The following is a 22449-nucleotide window of genomic DNA, read 5'->3' as shown; positions in this document are numbered from 1 at the left end:
GTGTGCGTGCGCGTGCACGTGTGTGTATGTAAACTAATCATTCATGTTAAGCAGTTTCGATGGATTTAAAAAGAAAGTTACTGGATTTTTTAAAGCGTTTGATTGAATGTTTTAACTTCAGTGGAGTTTTGTTTTAATACTTAATGTCTTTGGATATGCATATATATTATCAGGTCTATCAAGTGCGTACAATTTAAATTAAATTTCATTAGCTTATTGTATAGTTATTTAATCTTGCCAGTAGTTTTCTCAAAGGTAAGTGCTGTACGTTGGCCTTTGTCTTTCAGTGAGCTGTTGCTCGGTTTCCACAAAGCATCGTCCTGTGCATGGCAGGGCTTGGAGTCTGGCTCTCCCACGTGGCACAGGAACTGTGTGGCCTTGGAACTCCATTTAGCCTCTCTGGGCCTTCATTTTCTTACATTTTAAAACGGGAATTGAGTTAAACGAAATACTGTGATAATAATACAGAAAATAGAAAATAAAGTAATGCAGGAATATGCTAATAAAGGAAACAGTAATGCACATAATAGGAAATAAAATGTCAGTTTCCTTTTAACTTTTTATTTAATGCCTGGACTGGTTTTTTAAATTGGCAGTTTACACTGGAATATTCTGAATAAATCGGACATAATTTGTTGCAAAAGCTCTGTAGCCAGTACATTGTCAGGAACTAACCAAAACGATACGGATTGCAGAAAAATGAAATATTGTGTCTATAATTAGACAGGTTTTTACAAGTTAATACTGAAGGCTTATGATGCGTAACTATGCCGGCTCTTGTCTCCTACGGGGTCAGAGTTTCAGGGACCTTAAAAATGTCCCAGAAGACCCAGTGAAACTACTTTTCCATTTTCGTATCCTGGTGAAAAATTATGACTTTACTTTTTCACACATACCTCGTCCCTGCCAGGCACTGTGCTAGGAACTCGGTGTGTAGCCGAATGCCGGTGTCTGCACCGTTGAACGGGGAGGAACGTGGGGCACTCACCTGCGGCAGGCGGGCACTGTTACAGCCCGGAGGGAGGTGCCTGGCCCAGCCCGGAACGGGCAGAGGGACAGGGTCGCCTACTTAGAGCAGAGAGCAGCCCCGTGGAGGCGGGCCAAAGAGAAGAGTGTCGCCGGCAGAGCGGCCTGGGGTCAGTGTCCAGGGCCTCGTGTCACTGTGTGGGTTTCGATGGGGGGACGCAGCTAGCAGCGCCGGGGCCCGAGGGTGGGAGGGCCGTGCGCCGGGTCGTCCCGGGACGGCGTGGGCTTGGGCTGGAAGGGGCAGAGGCGAGTCGCGAGGTGCTGCGGCGGGCAAGGGCGTGAGGGCAGGGTCTCCCGGCCCAGGGCCTCGGGGCCTTCTGGGAGCGGCGAGCCGCGAGGGAGTGCACGGAAGGGGGGCTGGAAGAGGGGCGCAGCCAGGACTGGGGGGCGCTGGCTGCCCGGGGCGGGTGGTGTCGTCGTCCTTGCAAGCGCTTTGCCCCAGGTCCAAAGGCCTCTGGGGGGCGTTAGTGAGGCCTGGCCGGGACCTGGTGCGGACGTGCTGAGCTCCACATGCAATGTGCGGGTTTTGGAGACGAGACAGACGTGACGGGTGCCCTCAGGACTGACCGGGGGAGCCGCAGCGGTCGTCGTCTCAGGGGGGGCTTGAGGGAGGCTTCACGTGCAGCTGCCCTGCTGCTTTGCTTCTACGGGAGACTGTGTGGGTCCCCCTCCGTGAGTGCCGCCCGGATAGGGGCCTGTGATGCAGGGGGTCTTTGCAGCCTGGTCGGTCATCACCCGGGGCCTACTCTGCAGAAGTCGTCTCTGCAGTCTAAGGGGGGCGCTCCGGACGGCCTTCGTGTGCAGGCGCCCCGTTCTGAGGTGGGGCGTCCCTCCAAGTGGAAGGCTCTGGGGTTCCCCTCCCACAGAGCCGGCGCCTGGCAGCCTACAGCGTCGCCTTAGGCCTGCTGGTCCCCTTAGGGGGTCCGAGGCGCAGCCGGTAAGTCAAGGCTATCGTGGATGGGGGTGGGGGCGCAGGCACCCCAAGGCATGTTTATGTGGAATTCCCCTCTCTGCCGAGGACATGCTGAGAACGGGCGGGCCCCCAGGAATGGCTCCTTTGAGTATCATGTCCTCAGTGTGTAGCGTGAGCATAATCTCTAGGTTGTAGTGCGCCGACCGCCCTGGCTGTGTAAGGCCGTCTTCATCTTCTCATCCAGCCTCTAGGCAGCGGCCCCAACCTTTGTGGCCCCAGGGACCGGGGCTCCTATAGGCATCTAACGCCTGATGGTCTGAGGTGGCGCTGAGGCGGTGATGCCGGCACCGGGGAGCGGCTGCAAAGACGTGAAGCTTCGCTCCCCCGCTGCTCACCTCCTGTTGTGTGGCCCGACTCCTCACAGGCCACTGACCGGTACCGGCCTGCGGCCCGGAGGCTGGGACCCCTGCTCTAAGTCACCAAGTCAGAGTCTTTAATGCGTGGAGGGTGATGTTTGTGCACTTGGCTTCTCAGCAGGTCTGAAGTGGTGGCCTTTGTGTGCTCTCCCACTCACCCTTGCTGCTCCACACCCATGGGCTCCACCACCAGGGCCTGAGAGACGCGGGCGTGCTTTCCTCTGTTGCCAGGCCTTTAGGGTGTCCAGCCGCAGACACAGTGGTGTCAGCCACCAGCATCTCGTAACGGGAACGGGACTGCTGAGTTCAGTTCAGTGGGCTAGACTGCCACCGTAGATAAGACTGTTCAGATTCCAAATAACCGGCTTAGCGCCGAGCTTGAATGCAGCCCATTGGTGATCTGAGGACAGCTGGGATTCCAATGTGCTCTTACCACATAGCTTTCAACAAAACAAAACAAAACAAACGCCCCAGCTGGCACACTTACAGCCCATACGAGAGGTTGTGAGTCACGGGAGAGTTACAGGTTCCTCGTGCTATTCTTGCGTCTGTAGCAGGAGCCAACAGGTGTTTCCAGGTAGGTGACAGACGTCTACAGAAGCCAGGTCGGCAGGCCCATTGTAGAAACGTTGGCACATAAACTCAGTGCAGGAAAAACAATCTGCCTGTCTCGTGTAATGTATGTACACTTTAAAAAATCTAACTATTTCATTTCTGAAAGAGACCCAGACACTGTACGTTCTAATTCATCCACTGTATATGTGAGGGCCCAAGCAGAAAAACGAGTGGAGCAGCTGACCACGGTCTCATCAGGTGCCAGAACTCAGGGTGGAGGGAACCCTGGTCCCCTCAGCTGGGGCTTCTCCGGGACTCGCGGCCGCGCTTTGTTCTGTGGGTGCGGCACGTCATCTCACACAGTCACTTCGTTTTCACACTCTCGAGGTGGCCTTTAAAACTGGGAAGACTATAGTACGGTCATTTTTGGGAGGAATTTAAAAGGTCTTTCTGACGTGAACACAAAAGAGAGTTTCTAGTAGCCACTGCCATCTTTTAAAGAAAGTTCAGACCACAGGTAATTTTTTTATTTTAAATTAAAATCCAGATAACTCCTTATATAAACAATTAGACACCAGCGAGGCTCACTACAATATTTTTACTATGATAGTTTTTTTTTTTATTCTGTCTATTTAAACATAAATTTATTTAAATTCCTCTTTGAGGAAATTTTTCACAGAAATGTTTTTTTTTAATATTTCAGCCCCAACACATCGCTAATAATAGAGATCAGTGGATGGCCTTGTTTTTCATTTTTTGTTTTTGAAAAGCCTCTCTTTCACGTCTGAGAATCAATGGCTGTCACATTCTGGCTCTGAGACGGGACGTCATGTGACACAGTGTGGGAGCGCAGCTTCTCCCGGGAGGCCGGGAGCGGGTGGTGGGGAGTGGGTGTCACCTTGGACTTCTATCCAGGTTCTGTTTTTAGAAGTTTCTAGAAGGAATCTCGAGGGACGTGTGGTGAAGAGGACAGAGGAGGTTAGCCGTGGGCTAATTATAGGGGGTGACTTGGTGTCGCCTGCACCGAGTGTGGCTCCTGGCGGCTCACGGAGGCCGTGGGCCGGAGGGAGAGGGGGCGGCACGAGTCGGACCGTGTGGCGCTGAGACCTGGAGGGGGCGTCGCAGGCTCTGTGGGTGCAGGGGCTCGGTCGGGGTTTCAGCGAGGCTTGGGTCGTAGACCGTCCAGCTTCACCCCCTTGCTGCATGTTCTGGCACTTACCTTCCCTGCCTCCCGAGGGCCGTTTAGTTCTGGGACCGGGGCGCTCAGTGGTCGAAGCGGAGTTTTCTCGGTGACCGGGTGGCCGGATGGCCAGGCCTGGACCGCGGCGCTCACCCGCTGCCCGGGGTCACGTGGCCGAGCCCCGGGCAAGGACACGCCTCCATCAGGCAGGGGCTCCTGAGATCGCAGCGGAGCTGGAAGAGCCCTACTGTCTGGTGACACGGTGGCCTGGCCCCGCCAGGCAGCAGCTTTACGGTGACGCTCGGTAGCTGGGGCCTGGCGGGTGACGGCGAGCACCATAAGATGTATTTGGCGTAGGGCTTAGGTTAGCCTGGCTCATTTTAAGGAGCAGACGTGGGAGAAGCTCTGGAAACTGAGTGCAAGTCCCCTTTGTGAGGGGGTCTCCCCGACCTCTCCGCTCCAGGAGGGAGCGTCCTTCCCTCCAGGATGCCCACCACGGCCCCAGGTGACGGCACGACCCCGGTCTCTGCGCTCGCCCTGGCGCCTCCCGGGAGTGACCTGCCCCGGCGTCCTCCACCTTCAGCCCTGGGTCGTGTTCAAGTGGGGCTCCAGCCACTGCGGCGAGGCACTCGGGTGTCCTGGGTCTCCCCGTGTACGCGGGAGGGGTGCACGGTATCGCACTTTGCTTTTCTCCGGTTACACGGGGGTGTCTCAGGTGAGAGCCCCGAAGGACAGGGGACCGTGTTTTCCCTCTTGCACACAGCGCTGGGCTCTGCCCTCGGGTCTCGGTGTGCCTGAGCCAGCGCGGCCACCTCTGCTGGGCGTGCAGCGACCCGCCTGGCAGCTCAGTTCGCGGCAGGTCCCGTCGTTGAGCTGTAGCCTCTTTTTCCTTTTTAAAGCTCCTGTCAGCAGACCTGGGCTCTAGAGCACTGGCTGAGAAGCCTTGGGGGAGCTGCCTGAGCGCCGTCCGCACTTGGCGCAGGCGAAGGGTGCAGTCGTCCCTTTGCCGGCTCCGGCGCTGTGAGGACGCTGCCGCCAGGAGAAGCACCAGCAGGGGCTGAGGGCCAGGCCGGCTGGCCCCAAACGGAGAGAGGGGCGGGCGCCGGGGACAGTGATGGTGATGGCGACGGCCTCCCATGCGGGACGCACGCGCAACACTGGCCGTGACCTCCCCTCCCGCTCTTGCTCTCGTCTCGTAGGTGAGGAGACCAAGCTGCAGAGAAGTGGGGTGACTTTGGCCAGGGCCACACTGTCAGTGCTGGGCCAGGCTCAGAATCGGGCTGTCTGGCCTCGGACCCCGAGCCCTTCGCCGCGGGAGTAGCGCAGGGGTGTAGAGGGCACGGCGGCCGGGCGCCCCGCGGGGACCAGCGTGAGCCGCCCTCGTTCACGGGCAGAGTTGATGGCGATGGTGGCTGTGGGAAGATGCGGCCCCCATGGCAGTCGCCGTGCTTCTAGACAACCCAGGCCTTCGATTCTGCCGCGGGGGAGGAGCCACGGGGCGTCTCTCGTTTGCACTGTGCTGTGTAGTTTTCCAGAAAGATGTGTTTTCATTGCTCTTGAGCCTCGTGATAGCCCTGAGGGGTGAGCGTGCAGGTTCCCCCCTCCGTTTGAGGAGTTAGGAGACCGAGGCCCAGAAAGTTTAAATGACAAGGTCGTCTAGAAGAAAAAAGAAACAGTTGAAGTTAATTTTAATATATTTTGTATAACCCAACATAGAAACAAATGTTACTGTTTCAACATCTAATCAGTATAAAACATTGAGTTTTCTGACCTCTTTTAATACTAAATAATAAAACCACGCTGGTGCTTTATGCACGTCAGTGTGGACCAGCTGCCTTCTGTGGTCAGCAGCTACGTGCACGCGGTGGCTGCCAACTGGGCCGTGCGGACAGGACTCGTCACCCCCATCCCCGGGGCATTCTCCAGTAGTCAGCTCTGTGCTGGGTCCCGCAGCCACCCACAGATCACTGTAAGGACATGGGACTTCATCAGTCCCCTCTCCTCTAAGCAGCCAGGAGCACTCGGCTTTGTTTCTCGAGTACGCCCGTCAGTATTCTGATGGGCAGGCACCTTGAGGCGTCTCTTGGGTGCCATTCTCTGACGTGCCAGCACGCCGAAAGAGATTGGTCACTGTCGTGAAGCACTGTGCAGTTTCCCCAAGGGAGTCGCCGGTAGGTGCCCTGGAGTGGCCGGGCCTGGGAGGGCAGCACGGATACCTCGGAGTCAGGGTGTGGTCTTGGCGCTGTGTGCCGTCACTTTACTTCCCCTGGGAGTAAGCCGGAGAAGAGGCCAGGAGACTTAGGAAAGAAGAAAAAAGAAAAAAAAACTTTTTAACATACGAAATAACTTTCATGCCAATGTTCTGGCTTCAGAAAATTGTCTCACTGTTTGACATGACACCTGTGATACTTCACAGTATTTATATACTGAGTTCTATCTAATAAGACTGTTTTACTACTATTAGATTTTTAAAACATTTTCTCCGGAAACTAGGTGTTCAAGCTGGTCGGCCATTTGCCATTGTCCTTCCATCATTTTTAAAGACTATTTGATGCGTATAAAGTCAAAGACAAGCCTCCATGATTTAATGCATCACGACAGCTCCACGGCCCGGGGCAGCCCGTGTGCCTGCACGGACTTGGCTCTCCAGGGAGAGAGTCGTGTTGGCCCCGGTGCCATGTGGCTCTTCACCACGCAATTCCAGAGTGGTATAGTTCAAACATGGTGTTTTGTAACAGTAGTTCAGTATGACTAAGCAAAGGGAATTGGCGTGCCTTGTGGCCGGCAGTTAAGAAATGCCTTATCTTCGTTTAGAAACAGTTCCTGGTTGTTCAGTTATTAATTATTCAGTCTTTCCTCGACTCCCTGCCAATGCTCGAATCTTTTATTTTTAGAACTCCCGTACAATCGGTCTTAATCAAAAAGCTGATTTTTGTTAGTGGCCTTTGTCATCGGTTCTTGTCTTTGAGGCACATCGAGGCAGCCCCGCCACCTTCATTAACGCTCCCCACTCCAGGGCGTCGGAGATGGCGGGAACGGGCGGGCGTGCGGAAGCAGGGCCCCCATCCACGTCGTCGACCTTCCGGACACAGTAATTGTAACGAATCGTCAGAGGCGTCAGGAGTGACAAATATGTTTGAGAATTTTTCCCAAATATATGTAAAAATTAACTATATTTGACTGTAATAGCAGCCTAACCTCTAGGAGCAGAATTGATTACTGATTCGGCAGAGTGTTTTCCTGCAGCTTTTCTTCCAGAAAACTTAATATATCTTTTAGCATTTGAAACAGGAACTTTAATTTTTGAACCCATTTAAATGTGCAAAACTCACCAGAGCCATTAAATGGAAAGGTGGCAGTTACGTAAAAAGCACGTTAAAGCCGGAGCAGAGAAGCGCAGTCTCGGTTCCGTTGTCACCCGTCGTCACGCAGCGGTGTCTCCCCTGCACCATGTCTGCGGGGACACGGCAGACGGTTGCTGATGCGCGCCGCGTGAAGGGCCGTCGGGCCCGCGTGCGGGGAGGCGCGCTCCCCTCGCGTGTCCTCCTGTGCAGGTCCCCGAGTGCCAGTTCCTCATGTGCTGACGTGTGTGTCTCAGAATAGCAGCGTATGAGCGTTTTGTCAGAACACCCATTTCTTTCTGTTCCATATTTACATTGTTTTCTGTTTGTTTGTTTTTATTTTAGGCCACTGAACAAAAACTCAAAGGTACGTTGTTTCAAGCTATTTTCTCTTCTTTTTTTTCCGTGAAAGCGAGGCCGTTGGTGTGCGTTTTAGTCCACTGCCAGGGTGGGGGCGGGCCCGGAGCCGCCCTTTGGGCTTCGCTTTCTCGGGGCAGACACCTTTTGGGGCACACTGCCGCCAGGTCGCCTCGCTGTCTCGGGGGACGGACGCCCTCCCGTCACTCCTGGGTTCGAGTCTCTGAGACCTTCGTGTGCCTTTCCTTCAGTCTTCTGTCAAAAGTCTTCTCGGCTGGGCCGCCCCTCGGGCTCCCTGCGTCCCCTGCTTGTCCCTCCTTCTCTGTGTACTGTCCCCACTGCTTCCCACAGGCAGACAGTGACGTGCGTTCTGCACCCCCCACCAGCCGGGGGGCCGCCGCCCGGCCGCTGCGCAGTGCGCAGAGGACTCCGGGGCCGAGGACGTGGGGCCGGCGCGTGGGGGCCGGCAGTGCAGCGTCCGCGTGCGGTCGCGGGGTGGTCAGTGCCGCCTGTTTCCTTCGCGCTCACGGTGGCCAGGGCGGCGCGGAGCAGCCGTGCGTGACTCGTGCCTCACGCCGGTGTGACGGGCGGGGTTTGCGTGAGGTGAACGGCCTGCCTCCTGGCACGTAGGGCTTAAGGAAGACCCGGAGGGTGTGAGTCGGGAAGCGCAGTCCCCAGGAGGAGCGAGGTGGCAGAGGGCTCGGTGTGACGATGCTCGGGGAAGGATGTGGTGGGCGGCACGGGTGGCGGTGGCTCCTAGGAGGGTGCCCAGCGCTCAGTGGGCAGCGGCGAGGGCCCCCTGAAGAGACAGGCAGGCCCCAGAAGAGTTTCAGCAAGGACGGGGCGTGCTTGGTCTTTTTCTCTTTCGAAGCTGGCAGTCGCTGTCCACAGGAAGTCTTGGCTGCAGGGGGCGCTGAGGGAAGGCAGTCTGCAGAGGTGGCAGGTGGACAGACCGACGGTTCGGAGAGGGACCGCAAGGGTGCTTGGGGAGTGACGGAAGCGAGGCCTGGAGGTGGGGCGCTGCGGGGCTCGTGCTGGTTCCGGGGGCAGCCAGCGGAGCCTCTTGCCTTCAGTGGCTGCTGGCAATCTGTGCTCTAGGGACCCGTCTCTGTTAGCAGTGTCTGGCATCACCAACGGCAGTGCCACAGAGTAACGAGGCTTTGATATGCGCTCTTGGCAGCTGGGGCAGGAGGTGAGTGACAGATGGGTGGGGTGTAGTTGGCAGCTGGTGAGATCGGAAGAGGGTCTGAGGGTGACGTTACGGCTTTGAGCCTGGACGTCTACGACCATTGTAGGGCTGTGGAATGGCGTCGGGAGGAACACCGTCACGTTAACTTCGAAGGGACGTGACCAAGTTAATTTTCTTACGCGCCGCTCCGCACCCAGCCCTCCCCTGCTCGGGACCGTTCAGTTGTCCCCTGTTGCTCGGCTCCGTACCCGAGGCCCTGTGGCTGGCTCCCGGGGCCCCCGCAGCACGGCCGCCGAGGCCTGAGCAGCCGTGCGTCCTCCAGAGCGGTCCCCTCACGGCCACGCTCCTTCCTGTGCCTGCCTTTTCATCGGGTTGCGGAGCCGAGGGAGCCTTTCGCGTTTCCAGGCCCCTCAGGTGGCCGCACCCCCCGCCGTCGTCCCTGGCCCTCGGGCTGCTGTGGGAGTGGCAGTGTGCCTGACTGGGGCACGCGACGGCAGTCTGTTTTAGGCTTTGGCCCGTGGGTCTGTCCCCCCATCATGATCTTCGATGCCTGCTGTCCACCCCTTCCCAGGGGACGGCAGCCTCTCACGTCCACACGGCACGTCTGAGCGCGTGTGAGTGCGCGGGGGACGTCGGGCCGAGCAGCTGGCTCGCTCACGCCAGCCCCTTCAGATGGCAGCCCCCTTCCTGAGGGGTCCCGTTTGCTCCGGCTCACGGAGAGCTGCTGCCTCCCCCGTGAGGCGTGTGTGGCTCGGGGCCCACAGTGGCCAGCGATCAGCAGCCGGAAGCTCGTGGGCCGGGGCGGCCCGCACCCCCGTTGGCGGAACTCGGGCTCACGGGAGAGCTCAGAAGACTCCCGGGGCTTCCCCAGGTGCCCCTCGCCCGGCTTCCCCGTGGCCAGCGTCTCAGTCTCTGCGGCGGTCCTCGCCGAGCCCCCACCTGTCCCCAGCTGTCCACCTTCCCCACTCCTCCCGGGGACCGTCCGTCCTGCCACCGGTGCAGGAACGCGGTGCGTCGTGGCCGTCCCATCTCCCGCCCCCTCTGGTCTCCGCACGGCGCTGCTGTCCCGGCCTTCGAGCTTCTGGCGGATTGCCAGCACGCGCCACCTGCCAGCACGCGCCACCTGCCAGCACGCGCCACCTCGCCCGGCCCTGCGGCTCCTCTCACCGCGTGTGGCCACAGCGTCTTCCGTCTTTCCGTGTTGGAGTCACGCGTAGTTCTCGAGTTCTTGAACTGTGACAGGAACAGGATTTTCTTGGACCACACCCCTCTAGAGCCTTCTCGATTATTAAGAGTGAAGATTTTAGTGCTCACGCTGGGCCTGACCAGTTTGGCCGTGGCACCCCCATACTTCGCCTAGCGAGCTGTTTCTTTCCGAGGCTGCTGCCGTTCCCGGCTCAGCAGCACCCGCCCGGGTTGGTGCCCACCGCCGTTCACGGGTCGGTGACGTGCCGTCAGTTAGAGTCCGCCCCTGGCCAGCGGTCCTGCACGCAGTTAGGCGTTTACTTATGGATTCACAGCTCAGCTAATAAACGTAAGGAGACACAGTGACGTTCTTGAAGTTTTATTCTTACCTCGTGACTTCAACTTTGAAAAACCATAAGGAGCATGAACAGTCGAATGTTTGAATATTTGAAATATTTTTTTTAGTATGTATATTTTGACTTTCTTCGAAACGGCAGGGGAATGGAGTGAGGCGTAGGAATGGGCACATTCTAAGACACCCCGCGGCCTGCGTCGTGCAGAGGCAGGGAGGATGTCCGCGTCCACTCTTCAGAAGGCCCTTGGCAGCGTGATTGAGGATGACAGTCATTTTCTCGAAACGGCGTCTCAGCTCTGACACTGGCTTGTTTTGGAAGCCTGCTGATTGTGCACTCCTTACCGAAGAATAAGCAGAGATACGTTTTGACGTCTGACGTTTAGTTTTCTTTCTTCTGTCTGTCCCCCCATCCCCCTCCCCGGCCATCGGCCATCCCAGTGACTCTCCAGGCGCCTTCGCACACAGGCCGCATTCCAGGGCGGGCTGGGCAGCCTGGGATGGGTGGGGGGGGGGAGGGGGGAGCAAAGGATTTTTCTTTTCTGGTGCTCTCACAGGGAGACAGTGCGTTGCTGCTCTTGTTCTGGGTTAAAGACTTAAGAAACTGAATTAACATTTGAAGCACATTTTGGTTCCTGCCACAGTGGGAAACCGTTATTCTTACCCAGTTTTACCCTTACTGTTCTTTTTTAATCAAACACAGTTTCATTGTTTAAACCCATTGATCTGGGGAGCGAGCAAAGCAGTAAGGTGCTGTTAAGCCAACTGCACGTCAGACCACGTGGGGGCGTCCTGGGCGCCTTCGGGCCCTCACCGTGCGCCTGCTCTGCGCTTTATGGCCTCGCGTGACCGAAGGAAGGAGCCTGGGCTCGCAGTCGGTACCAATGACACGGAGCACACACTGGAGCAGGACCCTCAAAGCTTCCCCGAGAGGAGCCCCTTCTGTTGAATTTTGGGCAGTGGTTGGGACCCAGGGGAGACCCCCGCAGCAGGGTGGGAACTGAGGCCTCCCGTGGGACGGGCGCGAGCCCACATGAGGCCGGCCCTCACCCGCACACTGGCACAAGGCAGGCACGCGTCGCGTCCCGTTGTCAGCGCGGTGGCTGCGTCCGGGGCAGCCCGGCCGAAACGAGGCCGGTGGCTCGCTTCGTGATGGTGTGGCCGGCGAGCCCCTGGCCAGGACGGACCGCCCCCCTACCCCCCACCCCGGCGAGGTGCTGCTGCCACTGCCACTTCAGGGACAGCCCTGGACGTTCACGGCAGGCAGGACAGAAGGCCAGGCCATGGCGCGCACTTGGACAGCACTCAGAATGAGCTGGAACAGCACACTTTCTTAAAATGCTCCAGATATCAGGGTTACGGTGCTTTGCTTCTGGCTGAGCACGAACAAGGGGAACACCGTGTCCCCGGCGTGGTTTTGCGAACCAGGGAGGGTTCGACAACTTCACCGCGTGGGGGGTGGTTGGCTTCTCGGGAGTCATTTGAGAACATTCTCAAATTGTTTATGAACATCGTCGAGTGTTGGTGAAAAAGAATAGGAGTTTTGAAGACCCAGCAACAAGCCGATTCTTGTCCAGGCTCAGAGCCGCGCGCGGTGAAAGCTGGCAGCTCGCAAAACGAGGCCGACTGTGATGAGCGTGGAGCGCCCGCCCCAGCTCGAAGGCGGCGTGGGGAGACTCGGCGGAGCCCCGAAGCCTCCGTCCCACGCCTTCTTCACAAGGTCAGGGAAGCACCTTCCCGCGGGCTTGGCAGCGCAGGCCCTGTCGCCAAAGCCCCTCGTGTGCTTAGTGACCGATGGGTCGGGTAGAGTGGCGGGGCACAGTGTAGCTTCTGGAATGCTGCCGAGGTGATCAGTTGGAGCCCAGGAAAGAGACATGTTTAATTCGTCCTCTTGTCAATAGAGACACTTCACTCACTTTTAACGCCGCTGCTGGTCTCGGCCGTGTCACAGCCTCAGGAGGTCGCCTCGGGAGACGCAGACGGATGAGAAGTGGGCATGTGGGACCTGTCGCCCCAGACGCAGGGCCCAGAACGCCGCCACTGTCCTCGGCGTCCGCGCAGTGCTGGCCGCGTGCCCGCCCGTGACCACGCCTGGGGTTGTGGCGTCCCGTTCGTCTTCTCTGCCGCGTCCCGCATTTCTTAGTCACAGACCCCCCCACCGGGAGGAAGCCGAGGAGCTGGGGCGACAGGACGAAGGCTTCCTGTGCCGCACGAGTTTTCAGAGAAGACCGGGGCCCAAACAGGTGGCGACTCGGGGCGCGCTGCCCGACCTCGTTTACATGGTGGCACACAGGGACGGGGCGCGGAGACGGTGAGCGGGCAGAGTCGTCGGCGAGGTGCGCTGTTGCCGGGGACCTGACCCGGGCACCGATGAGCCCCGTGCTGTTGGGGCTGGCAGAGGGCCCTGGGCTGTGCCCTGGGCCGCGGTCGAAAGAGACGAATCCAGAGTCGTCGTCAGACACTGGAGTGGAAGCCGGCGGGTTGAGCAGAGTCGTTCCGTCGGTCATAACCGGGTGAGGGGGCGCTGCAGACTGGGGAGAGCCCTGTGCCCGTCGTTAGCTGCCCGGCCACACTGGTGGCCCTCTAGCGAGGGCAGCGGCTGTGGGCCTCGGAGCACTGAATGCCAGTGCTGGATCCTTGGCACGAGGCGCCTGGCAGAACAGCACAGGGTCCCCCCTTCTCCACAGGGGACACACTCCAGGACCCCAGGGCTGTCCGACGCCACGCTGGCGCCAAGCCCTGTGGACGCCATGCGTCCCGCACACACCCCGTGACACAGTGCAGGTTATAACCGGGCACCGCAGGAGCTGGACAGCAGGAATTAGCAGGAAGCAGAGCGGCTGTGGCGCCCCCTGTGGAACCGGCAGGAATGCAGCCTCAGGGTCTCACGGCACGCACGCTCCGTGAGGACACGTGTGGCAGGAACCGCGTCGTGTGCGGAGGTGAAGCGCAGTGCTCGGGACAGCACGCTGTGCCGCGGACGCGTCGGGGACGATGTGCGTTGGCGCCGAGCCGCTCACGCCTCTCATGAGTGTGCCCGTAAGCGAGAGTGCCCGGTGCTGGTGACCGCTGAAACTGACCCTCACCAGTGCTTTTGTAAGTTTCTCCACTTCTCTGCTAATTAATCTATTTTTCCTCCTCCTTCTGGAGTCAGCTAAATAATTCCCACCTCCACTTTTCCAAATTATTTACGTAGTTGAGCCTGAAGAAATACTTTAATTTCAAAAAATCATCTGGGTTTCTTATTCAATTTAATTTTTTTAAAAATTAGATTAACTAGTCGTGTTTTTTTTATATATATATAGAACTATTCCTTGGATTTATTTTCTACTTTTATCTTTACTAATTCCTTTTTTCTGCTTCCTTTGGTTTGCTTTTTTTAATTTGGATGCTTTATATTTATTCTCACTTATTGAAAATAAGGTTATGAATTTTTTTTTTGAGCACTGGTTTAGCCATATCTTAAAATTTATTATGTGTATTGTTTTCACTATTGTTTTCTTGATAATCATGCCGTTTTGCTTCGGCTCAAAATTTAAGGAAGTTTTATTGGCTCATTTTGTGTTTTTTATTGTGATTGCATTATAATCCAAAAATATCTGTTATTTCTTTTTGCATTTGGTTGATGGTTTCTTTAGATTGTGTGTGGGAAATTTTAGGTGTACGCGGTTGTTTCATGGTTATTTGTCCAAGAAAAAGATGTTATATTACCTGTTTTCAAAGTACACGGTTTTGCTTTTCTCCAGTTTTTCTGTCTCCATTTGGTTTTATGTGTTTCGATACTGAGGTTTGGTGTATAAAGATTCTAAGCTGTTTATACTTGTTTAATTGGTTTCTTTTGTAAATACAGACTCTCACCCTTTATAATGCTTTTGCCCTTGAATTTGAAAAATCTGATATTACTATGCCTTCTTTAAAATCTGTCAGCATTTCTTGGTGGTATCTATCGCTGTGTTCCCCCCCTCCTCGGTTTTCTGTGTTTTGTTGATTCAGGAGTGACTTTTGCAAAGCGCGTTCCTTAGGTTCGTTTTTCTTTTCTTAACCCAGTCTGTAGAGCTTTTATTAACAAGCAGACTGACCCGTGCACGTCTGTCATGATCACGCACGCGTTGGAGCTTATGCTGGGTGCTTCATTTGTGTTAACCACAACTTTGAAATAGTTCTTATTGCGTTTTCTGTATCTGCTGAATGGATCAGGGTTTTTATTTTTATTTTTCTCTCCTTCCAGTGGTTTGGATAGTTACTGACACAGTTAACCGAAGTTTTAACTGCACATTGAACAGCCAGGATCACTCAGCACGTGTGTCTGGCGCCGGCCGCCGCCCCGGCCTTGCGTGTTCTTCTCCTGTGTTCTTACTGCCGGCCCCGTGGGCACAGCCGAGGTTTTCCTTCAAGTTATTCAGTTTCATTTTATAATCAACAGCTACATTTTCTTAATGGGCTTCCCGTTCGAGCGTCGTTTTCTGGTCCCGGAAGAAAATGTCTCATTTTCCTTTTCCTCCTGGTGCCCTACTGATAGGAGCGGCAGCTTTCCGAACGTGGAGAGGGGCCCGGGCTGCTGGGTGGCACGTGTCCGCGTCTGAAGTTCTCGTCACTTCTGGTGTCAGGGTTCCCGCGTAGGCCATTCCCAGTGTCTGCACGTGGGTCATCTTGAGTCCTTGAATGTATTGAAGGATGCTGTCCTGGCGCTGTCCTTCAGCATCTTGTGTGGGTATTAAGTTGTCCCAGTCTTTTCCTGTTCCTAAGTGACGGGCAGGCCTGTCTTGGCAGTGGGGGACCACACCACGTGACGGTTGCAGTCAGGCGCCCACCACCTCGGCCCCGCACTGGCGTGTCAAAGCCGAGCTAGAGTTTTTCTCTTCCTTACGGTTGTGTCGTTACAGACACTTTATCTTCTTCCGGTTTCAGAGGTGCTTTAGAGTACACAACACCCCGTCTCCCTCGTGACAAAGGGATGTCCTTGCTGCTGCTTTCTGGGAGCGTTGTCTGGGGATGCGGTTTCACACGTGAAGTAATCAGACCCAGAGCGCCCTTGGCCCCGGCGATGGGTGGTGAGAGGCGTTCCGGCTGCCTGCACAGAGCGGGAGGGCTCCAGCGTGGAGCCTCCTGAACTAGTTTGCCGGTATCACTTAAGTCAGTCACGTTAAAAAAAGCAGGAGGCCAAAGTCAAATATTATGAAGTGTTAGGCTTAGTGGCACGTTTCAAACGCATCGGAGGCGCCGTCTCAATGTTCAGAGCGAGGATGGCAGTGAGTAGGCCAGACGTACTCTAAAGCGGAGGGCGTGGGGCCAGAACTGTGTGACAGACAGAAACACGGCGGGTGACCGCCACTGCATCGCAGCGTCCGTACGTTCGGGCCACAGCAGGAGCTTCTGTTCGCTGGGCGTCTGCGTGGTGCTGGGTACGAGGCCCGGCCGCACTGAGCGGATGGGGGAAGAAGCCACGGCGAGCGCCCTCTCGCGGCTGCTGGGGCTGTCCCGATTCAGGCCCTGGCCCTGAACCCCGACACGCGGGCCTGGCTGGGACCACAGGGCACATCCGGCCTGGGTGGAGGGATCGGGCCTGTCTCGACGGCTCGTGGCGTTGCCATCAGTTTATCTACTCGTTTAGGGTCCAGGAATTCACTCTCTAGCTTCTGGCTGTTCGCACAGTGGACAAGTGGCTGTTTCTCCGACTTGCTGGGGACAGGGCATCCATGTTATACGTCCGGTTCTGATTAGTGTCAGAGATTTCAGTCTCGTTCTCATATGTATTCCCTATTCTCAGTTTGTCTGGTTCGAGTCAAACTCTGCATTTTAACAACAAAACGTTGTTGACTTGGCCTCTTTTTAAGGAAACGGACAGGTGGTTTTCTGCCCTCGTTTCTGTGTTGTGCTGTCTTTCAAGGATGAAAACGAGGGGCTGGACATGTGAACAGTGAGGCGGGCTGGGGACGGCTGCCAGGGGTTGGGGCCCTGGTCCTTCTAGGGTTACCAAACCTCAGCTTGCCACGGTTGTCCTTTACCTCCTGTGAGCCGCATCGTCGTGCAGTCAGGGCGCGGCCCTGACCAGAGAACACCCGGGGAAGGTGGCGAACGGGAGCTGCGGGCCAGGCCCCCACGCCCTCGCTGGGGAGGGAGGCGGCCGCGGGCAGGCTGACTCTGGGCGGCCGCAGCGCGCTCTGGGGAGAGAGCGGGAGTCTGCGGAAGAGGAGATGCCACACGCCGAAGGCTCCGCCCGCCGGTGGCTCTCCGTGCGTTTCCCTCGGTGGCTAACCCTCTCCGCCTTCTCTTTTGTCGGGGTCAGTGTCAGAACAGGCGAAGCGCGGTGTAAGCCAGCCTCAGCCTGCCGGCGCGCCTAGCGGCACTTCCTCGGCACCCAGCCCTCGCGGTCATGCCAGCCGAGCCCCGGCCGACAGCGAGCAGCCACAGCAGCCGCCACGGCAGGAGCCACGGCAGGAGCCACAGCCGCCTCAGCAGCCACCACAGGCCTTGTCCCGGTTGCCTCGCGAAGTGCCACCACGATTTCGCCACCAGGAACACAGACAGCTCCTAAAGAGGGGTCCGCATTTTCCTGTCATAGCAGCGACCCTGGGGTCTGCGGCTCGGGCGTTAAGCGGCCAGGCAGACCCACAGCCACCAAGTGACGGAGCGGTGCGGGGCAGCCGAGCCCGGCCAGGTGAGCGGCGTTCCCCGCGCGGCCCCGGCGGTCGCCACCAGCAGCGTCGCGAGCTCGCACAGTCGCTGCTCTGGGCCGTGCGTCTGTGTCCGTCGGTGTCTGGGTGCAGGGCGAGGTTCCGTGCAGGGGCTTTGAATGGGGAGCCTTAAAGTGGTGCCCGCATGCGAACTGCCCTTTTAAAATGACCACTTTAATCCCACGCCCTCCAGGCGCTGCCCACTTCCTAAGCAGCTGTAGCCAACACTGACCACAAGGCTAGCTGAGGTCGTGCACCCCCAGTGGCTGCTCGGCGGTCCCACACATTGTCACAGCTCCTCAGCAACCCTGTGCCCTGGCACTTCTCATCTCCACGGGTCGGTAGAGGAAACTGAGGCACCAAGCCAAGAAATCACTTGCTCAGCCCACTCTGTCACGTGCCACGGGAAGACTGCCGCCAGGGACAATCCCGCTCAGGCGGCGCGTGGGCTCGGCCGCTGCCTCGCGGTGGCTGTTCTCGGCTGGTGGCGGCCGCGGGCCAGGACATGCGTCTGGTAGGCGGTTACTGTGTCTCAGAGCCCAGTGGGTTTCGACGCGTCTCGATGGTTCCAGTGCTAGGTTTGTCCAGTCACTTATCAACCTGTTTTGAGAGCTCTATCTCCTGCCAGACAGAATGGAGAGGCTGGGACCCCACACGTGGAAACACGAGCATCCTGGCGATGAGCAGTCTCCGCAGCGAGGCGGACCCGGCCTTTACGCCCGGCTTCACTCCGCGCCCCACGTGTGGGGTCCCCGCGAGCAGCCCCTTCTGGCCGCCCCGCGGCCACCGCCTTCTCTCTGCTCGCGTGTGCAGGGCCAGGGCTGCTCCCTGTGCTGCGATGTGTTGTGGCGTGTCACGGCCAACACGGGCACCATCTGGGCTCACAGCAGCACCTGTCTGACTCCAAAGCTGTGCTCGTGACAACCGTTCTTCAGGAACGTGCTGGCCGTGCTGGCTGAGGGGGAGAGGGCACAAACGTGTTCTTTCCGGCGTAGGTGATCGGAGCAGCGCGTTGTCGCTTCGGAGGACGCAGACTTGAATCGCCACCCTGAGGTGATGCTCCCTGCCCCTCGCCACTTAATCTCAAATCACTTAGCTCGCCTGCCCCTCTTCCCTGGTCTGCAAAACGGGGACAGTCGTGCCCAGCCCGCAGGGTGCTCCAAGGACTCACTTCTGCAGCCGTGAAAGCAACTGGCCTAGTGCCTAACGCGTTGGCGCTGCCCGAATTGTCTTCCCCGAGAGCCTTGCGGAAGCCCCTGCGCTCCTCAGGAAGCAGAGTCTGGTGCGGGCATAGCACCCTGACACGGACCGAGGTCACAGACTACATGCAGCTTGTTCTAGGCAGTCAGGTCGGAAGCTGCATGAGGCGTCAGCGTAGCATGCGGTCAGAACCCTAGGAGAGGCTGTCACATAGCAGACGCGCGCCCGCCACGGGCCAGGCCGGCGGTGAGCCAGACGGACGGGGCAGTGGGCGGGCAGCGGGCGGTGTGTGCGGACTGCGCATCTTCAGTTTGGGAAGCGGAAGGACAACTGTGCTGGTTTGGAAATGGAGACGAGAGTGTAAGAATCACGTTTCTTAAAAACAAACACGGGTCAAAACCTGGCAGAGCATTTCAGATGCGCTCAGACGAGGGGCCCGGGGCGTGGGCATAGGGGCCGTGCGCACAGCAATCAGGGTATCCCCGTTTCTAAAGGGCTTCGTGAGAGAGGGTGGGCGCGGCCTGGTGGGGGTCAGGTGAGGTCAGGTGGGGTCAGACGGAGGTTGCGTCAGGCCTCCGACGGGTCCGCAGTTAGTCCCCGAGTGCTGGCGTGTGCACGTGCGAGGCCACACATCCACGGACGAGCCAGATGTGAGCGTGCCCCCTCGCAAGCGTCTGTGCGTCCCGCCCACCCGCAGTCGCACGTTCCCGTTGGGATTTCTTTGTGGCACTCCTAGGCGTGACGATCGACGTGGAGCCGCGGGCCAGACGGCCGGTGTCTGCAGGGCGGGGGAGACGCGCCCCCAGGGCTGCCGGGCCCCGGGCTAGTAGACCGGGTGGTGACGGCCCGTGCAGGCTGCTCGCTGTGGTCGCCCTCCGCATGCGGCTGCAGCCTCGTTTCACGGGCCAGCTGGCGTCACCTCCACTCCAGGGTAGAGGTCAGCCGGCGAGTGGCGTCTGGGGCGGCGGTGGTGGCCCCTCGAGGGGCCCTGTGTGGAGCTGCGCGCGGTGCCGCTGTGGGCACGGCCCGTGTTCTGTCCACGTGCATTTGCACGCGGCTTCTCGTTTCTTCAGTAGAGCTAGTTAACGAGGCGAGGGACGTTTGAATTAACTTGTGCGCTACGCCCGCGGACGTGCACGTGGTTTTCACGGTGAGAATGACTGTGGGACAGGCCTCCCTCCCTCGTCCTCACATCGGGCGTTTCTTGGTCATCGGTGTGGTCGGGGGCAGGGACAGCACCTCCCTGAGACAGGTGCCTTGAAAAGCTGAGGTCGTGGACTAGATGCCTCCGCAGGCCGGCAGGCGAGCGCGGTGGCGGGCTGGGCGCCCAGCCCTGAGTCCTTGTCTCCTGAGCTCTGGAGCCCGTGCCGCACGTGCTCCGACAGCAGGGTGGCCCCGTCGGCCCAGCGCAGACCGCCGGCGCCTTCTCAGATCTGGAAGGTGCGGGGCCTGCGGGCCGTGCGGTACCGGCTGGCAGGGCTGGCTGCTCTGTGCTCTAGGGAGCAACGGGTCTGCACAGAACAGCGAGCCCACACGTCCCCTCCACCCAACGCGTGGGAGACACTTTCCCTCTGCGTCTCCCACGTACAGTGCCCTCCCCGTCGCATGTGCACACGCGCGGCCGCGTCAAGTCACCGTCTGTGCTTCCACAGGTGTCTTCCCGAGGATAGGAACGGCCCCCTGTACAGCCGTGGTCCCAGGGCCACCTCCAAGCGAAAGCAGGTGTTCAGCAGCGCCCTGATCGATACGCGCTGGCTCCCACCGGCTGTCCCGAGACTCCCCTTGTCAGCACCCTGGACGACATTGTCGTTCAGGATGAACAGCACTTGGAGAGGTTACCACCGGGGAGGGATGAGGTGTCACAGAGGGGGTCACACGAGAGTTTTGTGCTGTGATGAGCACATTTCTTCAGGTGAGGGGCGGGGCGGTATTTTCTGCGGTACTGTTCATAGCCTCTCCTGCATTTGATTTTATTTAAGGAAGTTCAAGGGCATTTGGGCTGTAATGGTGACCAACCAAGAACTGGTCTGTTCTGATGAAAGCTCGTTAGCGTGGAGCTTTCCGGAGACCTGCGTGGGTCCGAGCCCTGTGCGTCCGCCCGCTCCAGGCTGTGCGTTTGGTGCGGCCCGCACACTCGCCTCTCCACCCTCCTTTGAAGTGCAGCCCTTGAGAGGCCGGCGTAGGCTGCAGAAGGCCCCCTTCCGCCTCGCCCCGAGTTCTGAGGAGCGGCCGCTCCCCGCACGGACACCCTGCCTCGGTCTCCCGGCATCATCCTGTGCACTTGGGCAGAGTGGCTCTGACCAGGGTCACCGATCTGCATGTCAGGGACAGGCATTTTTATTTTAATCATGGCAGAAAACAGGCTTTACGTTTTTATCTTAATAGGCGCCTACTTTATTGCTGCTCACTTTCTTCTTCTGAAAGCTTTTATTGTTCCACTGTTCTGTGACCAGTGTTCAGATTTTGTCCCCTCCCATGGCTCTGTTTCAGAAGGGCCAGTTCTGGGTGTCCTGGACATCTTCACACTCCAGACCTGAACTCCCGTCTTGCCACATGCCAGCTTCTCCTTCTGGCTTCCGTCACTCAGGAGGCTGGCAGCCCCGTCCTCCCCGTCACCCACCCGGAGGTCTTAAAACCGTGCCTGACTGTCCAGCTTCGTGACGTCCCAGGCCGCTGGTTTACCATGCCCCGCCGTTTCACCCCAAATGCTGCTCAGCGTTCCTGTCGCGTCTGCGCGGCTGCCACCGTCGGCCGGGCCGAGGCCCTCGCTGTCAGGCTTGCAGCTGTCCCCACCACCCCCCTCCCCGTCTCAGACCAGAAGCCAGCCGGACGCGTGTGCCCCTTGGTCACGGTGCTCCTCTGTCGTTTGTCTGGAGCAGAGGTGGCTTGCGGCTGTCCATCACCGCTTCGTCCTTTGCACGGGCTGCAGTGACAGTGTCCATGGGCACCACAGTTGCCACAGAGACCAGCTGGCTGGCAGAACCTAGCATCATTTCTGATTGGACCTTTCCGGAAACAGTCTGCCAGGCCCGGGCTGAGGCTGAAGGAAGCACCTCGCCTGAGCGATGCTCAAGCTGCACGTGTGCGGTTTTCCCGTGTCCGTCTCACACTCCCTGGGGAATGCGGCAGAACCCAAGGGCCGTTCCTGCCCAAGAGCCTTTCCCTCTGGAGAGATGGGAAGTCCTGGAGGCAGTGTTTAGTGTTTTGTTTGTTATGTGCTATTCATTTACTAAGAAAAACTCATGAGTTCTCTCGAATCTTCGCTCTCCCTGGACGGATGGCACGGTCCTTTCTAAACCCTTGTGTTGTTGGAGCTCGCCCTGGCCCCGCCGAGCGCTGGCTGGCTGAGTGTGCCCCGCAGTGGGACCAGAGCCACCTGTCCTCCAGGCTGATCTTGAGAGCAGGGTGCGGACTGTCCCAGTGGCCTCCTCCTCGGCAGCAAGGCATGAGGCCACGCAAGTCTGTATCGCCCCCAGGGAACTCAGCGGCCCCTCCCGCCCATAGCCCAGGGCTGGAACCTCTCTGTGTCTCGCTATTTCTGGGAAAAGCCTAAGGACCGCCGCCTTCTTCCCCTGCGTTCACTCCCCGGGTCGCTGGCAATGACGGGTTTTGGCTTCCTTGTCTGTCAGAGGAATAGATTGTCTTCTTCCGGTTCTGTGACCACTGTGGAGCCTTGTTCTTCTTCGAGCTGTTAGCCTAGGCGCCCCCGCTCCCCAGCTCAGCCTTCTGCCTGAGCTACATACAGTGTTTTCATACCCACCCTTGGCAAACGCAGTTTTCGAGATAGCCTTTTAGGTTCTTTGAAGTATCATGGTAAGTTCCAGGTTAAAAGTAGAATTCTATCAAATAACTACTGATGGCATCTCTCTGTTTCCCTAAAATACAGAGGACCGCGTAGCAAAAGACACATTCAGATCACCGCCACGCCCACACCAGGGCCTGGCCAGGTGCTGAGGGAGACCGGCGCTGACATTGAAGGCCGCTCTGCAGAAGAACTGGTTTGCAGAGCGTGTGTTCTAGGGCCGCTTGCTGTCGACGTATTCTGATATTGAAAATATTCA

At 58.0% G+C, this 22449-nt stretch overlaps 1 protein-coding gene across 16 annotated transcripts in view; it reads left to right on the top strand.

Annotated features, from left to right (window-relative positions):
- Positions 1-22449, top strand: part of TNRC6A (trinucleotide repeat containing adaptor 6A) — a 119823-nt gene that overhangs the window by 73974 nt on the left and 23400 nt on the right. For 14 of the 16 annotated variants that reach the window (XM_039840195.1, XM_039840194.1, XM_039840192.1 and 11 more), the window contains 2 exons: positions 7777-7798; positions 16801-17172. The exons of 1 other annotated variant lie outside the window; for it this stretch is intronic. In XM_039840195.1, the coding sequence (XP_039696129.1) occupies positions 7777-7798; positions 16801-17172 (394 nt within the window). The remainder of the gene's footprint in view (positions 1-7776; positions 7799-16800; positions 17173-22449) is intronic. One more of the 16 variants, XM_039840204.1, reaches the window with a different exon arrangement.

The sequence above is a fragment of the Pteropus medius genome, unplaced genomic scaffold (assembly GCF_902729225.1).
Source record: "Pteropus medius unplaced genomic scaffold, Ma_sr-lr_union100, whole genome shotgun sequence".
Taxonomy (NCBI): domain Eukaryota; kingdom Metazoa; phylum Chordata; class Mammalia; order Chiroptera; family Pteropodidae; genus Pteropus; species Pteropus medius.
The sequence above is the reverse complement of the archived record's forward strand: the minus strand, read 5'-3'. Positions and strand labels throughout refer to the sequence as shown.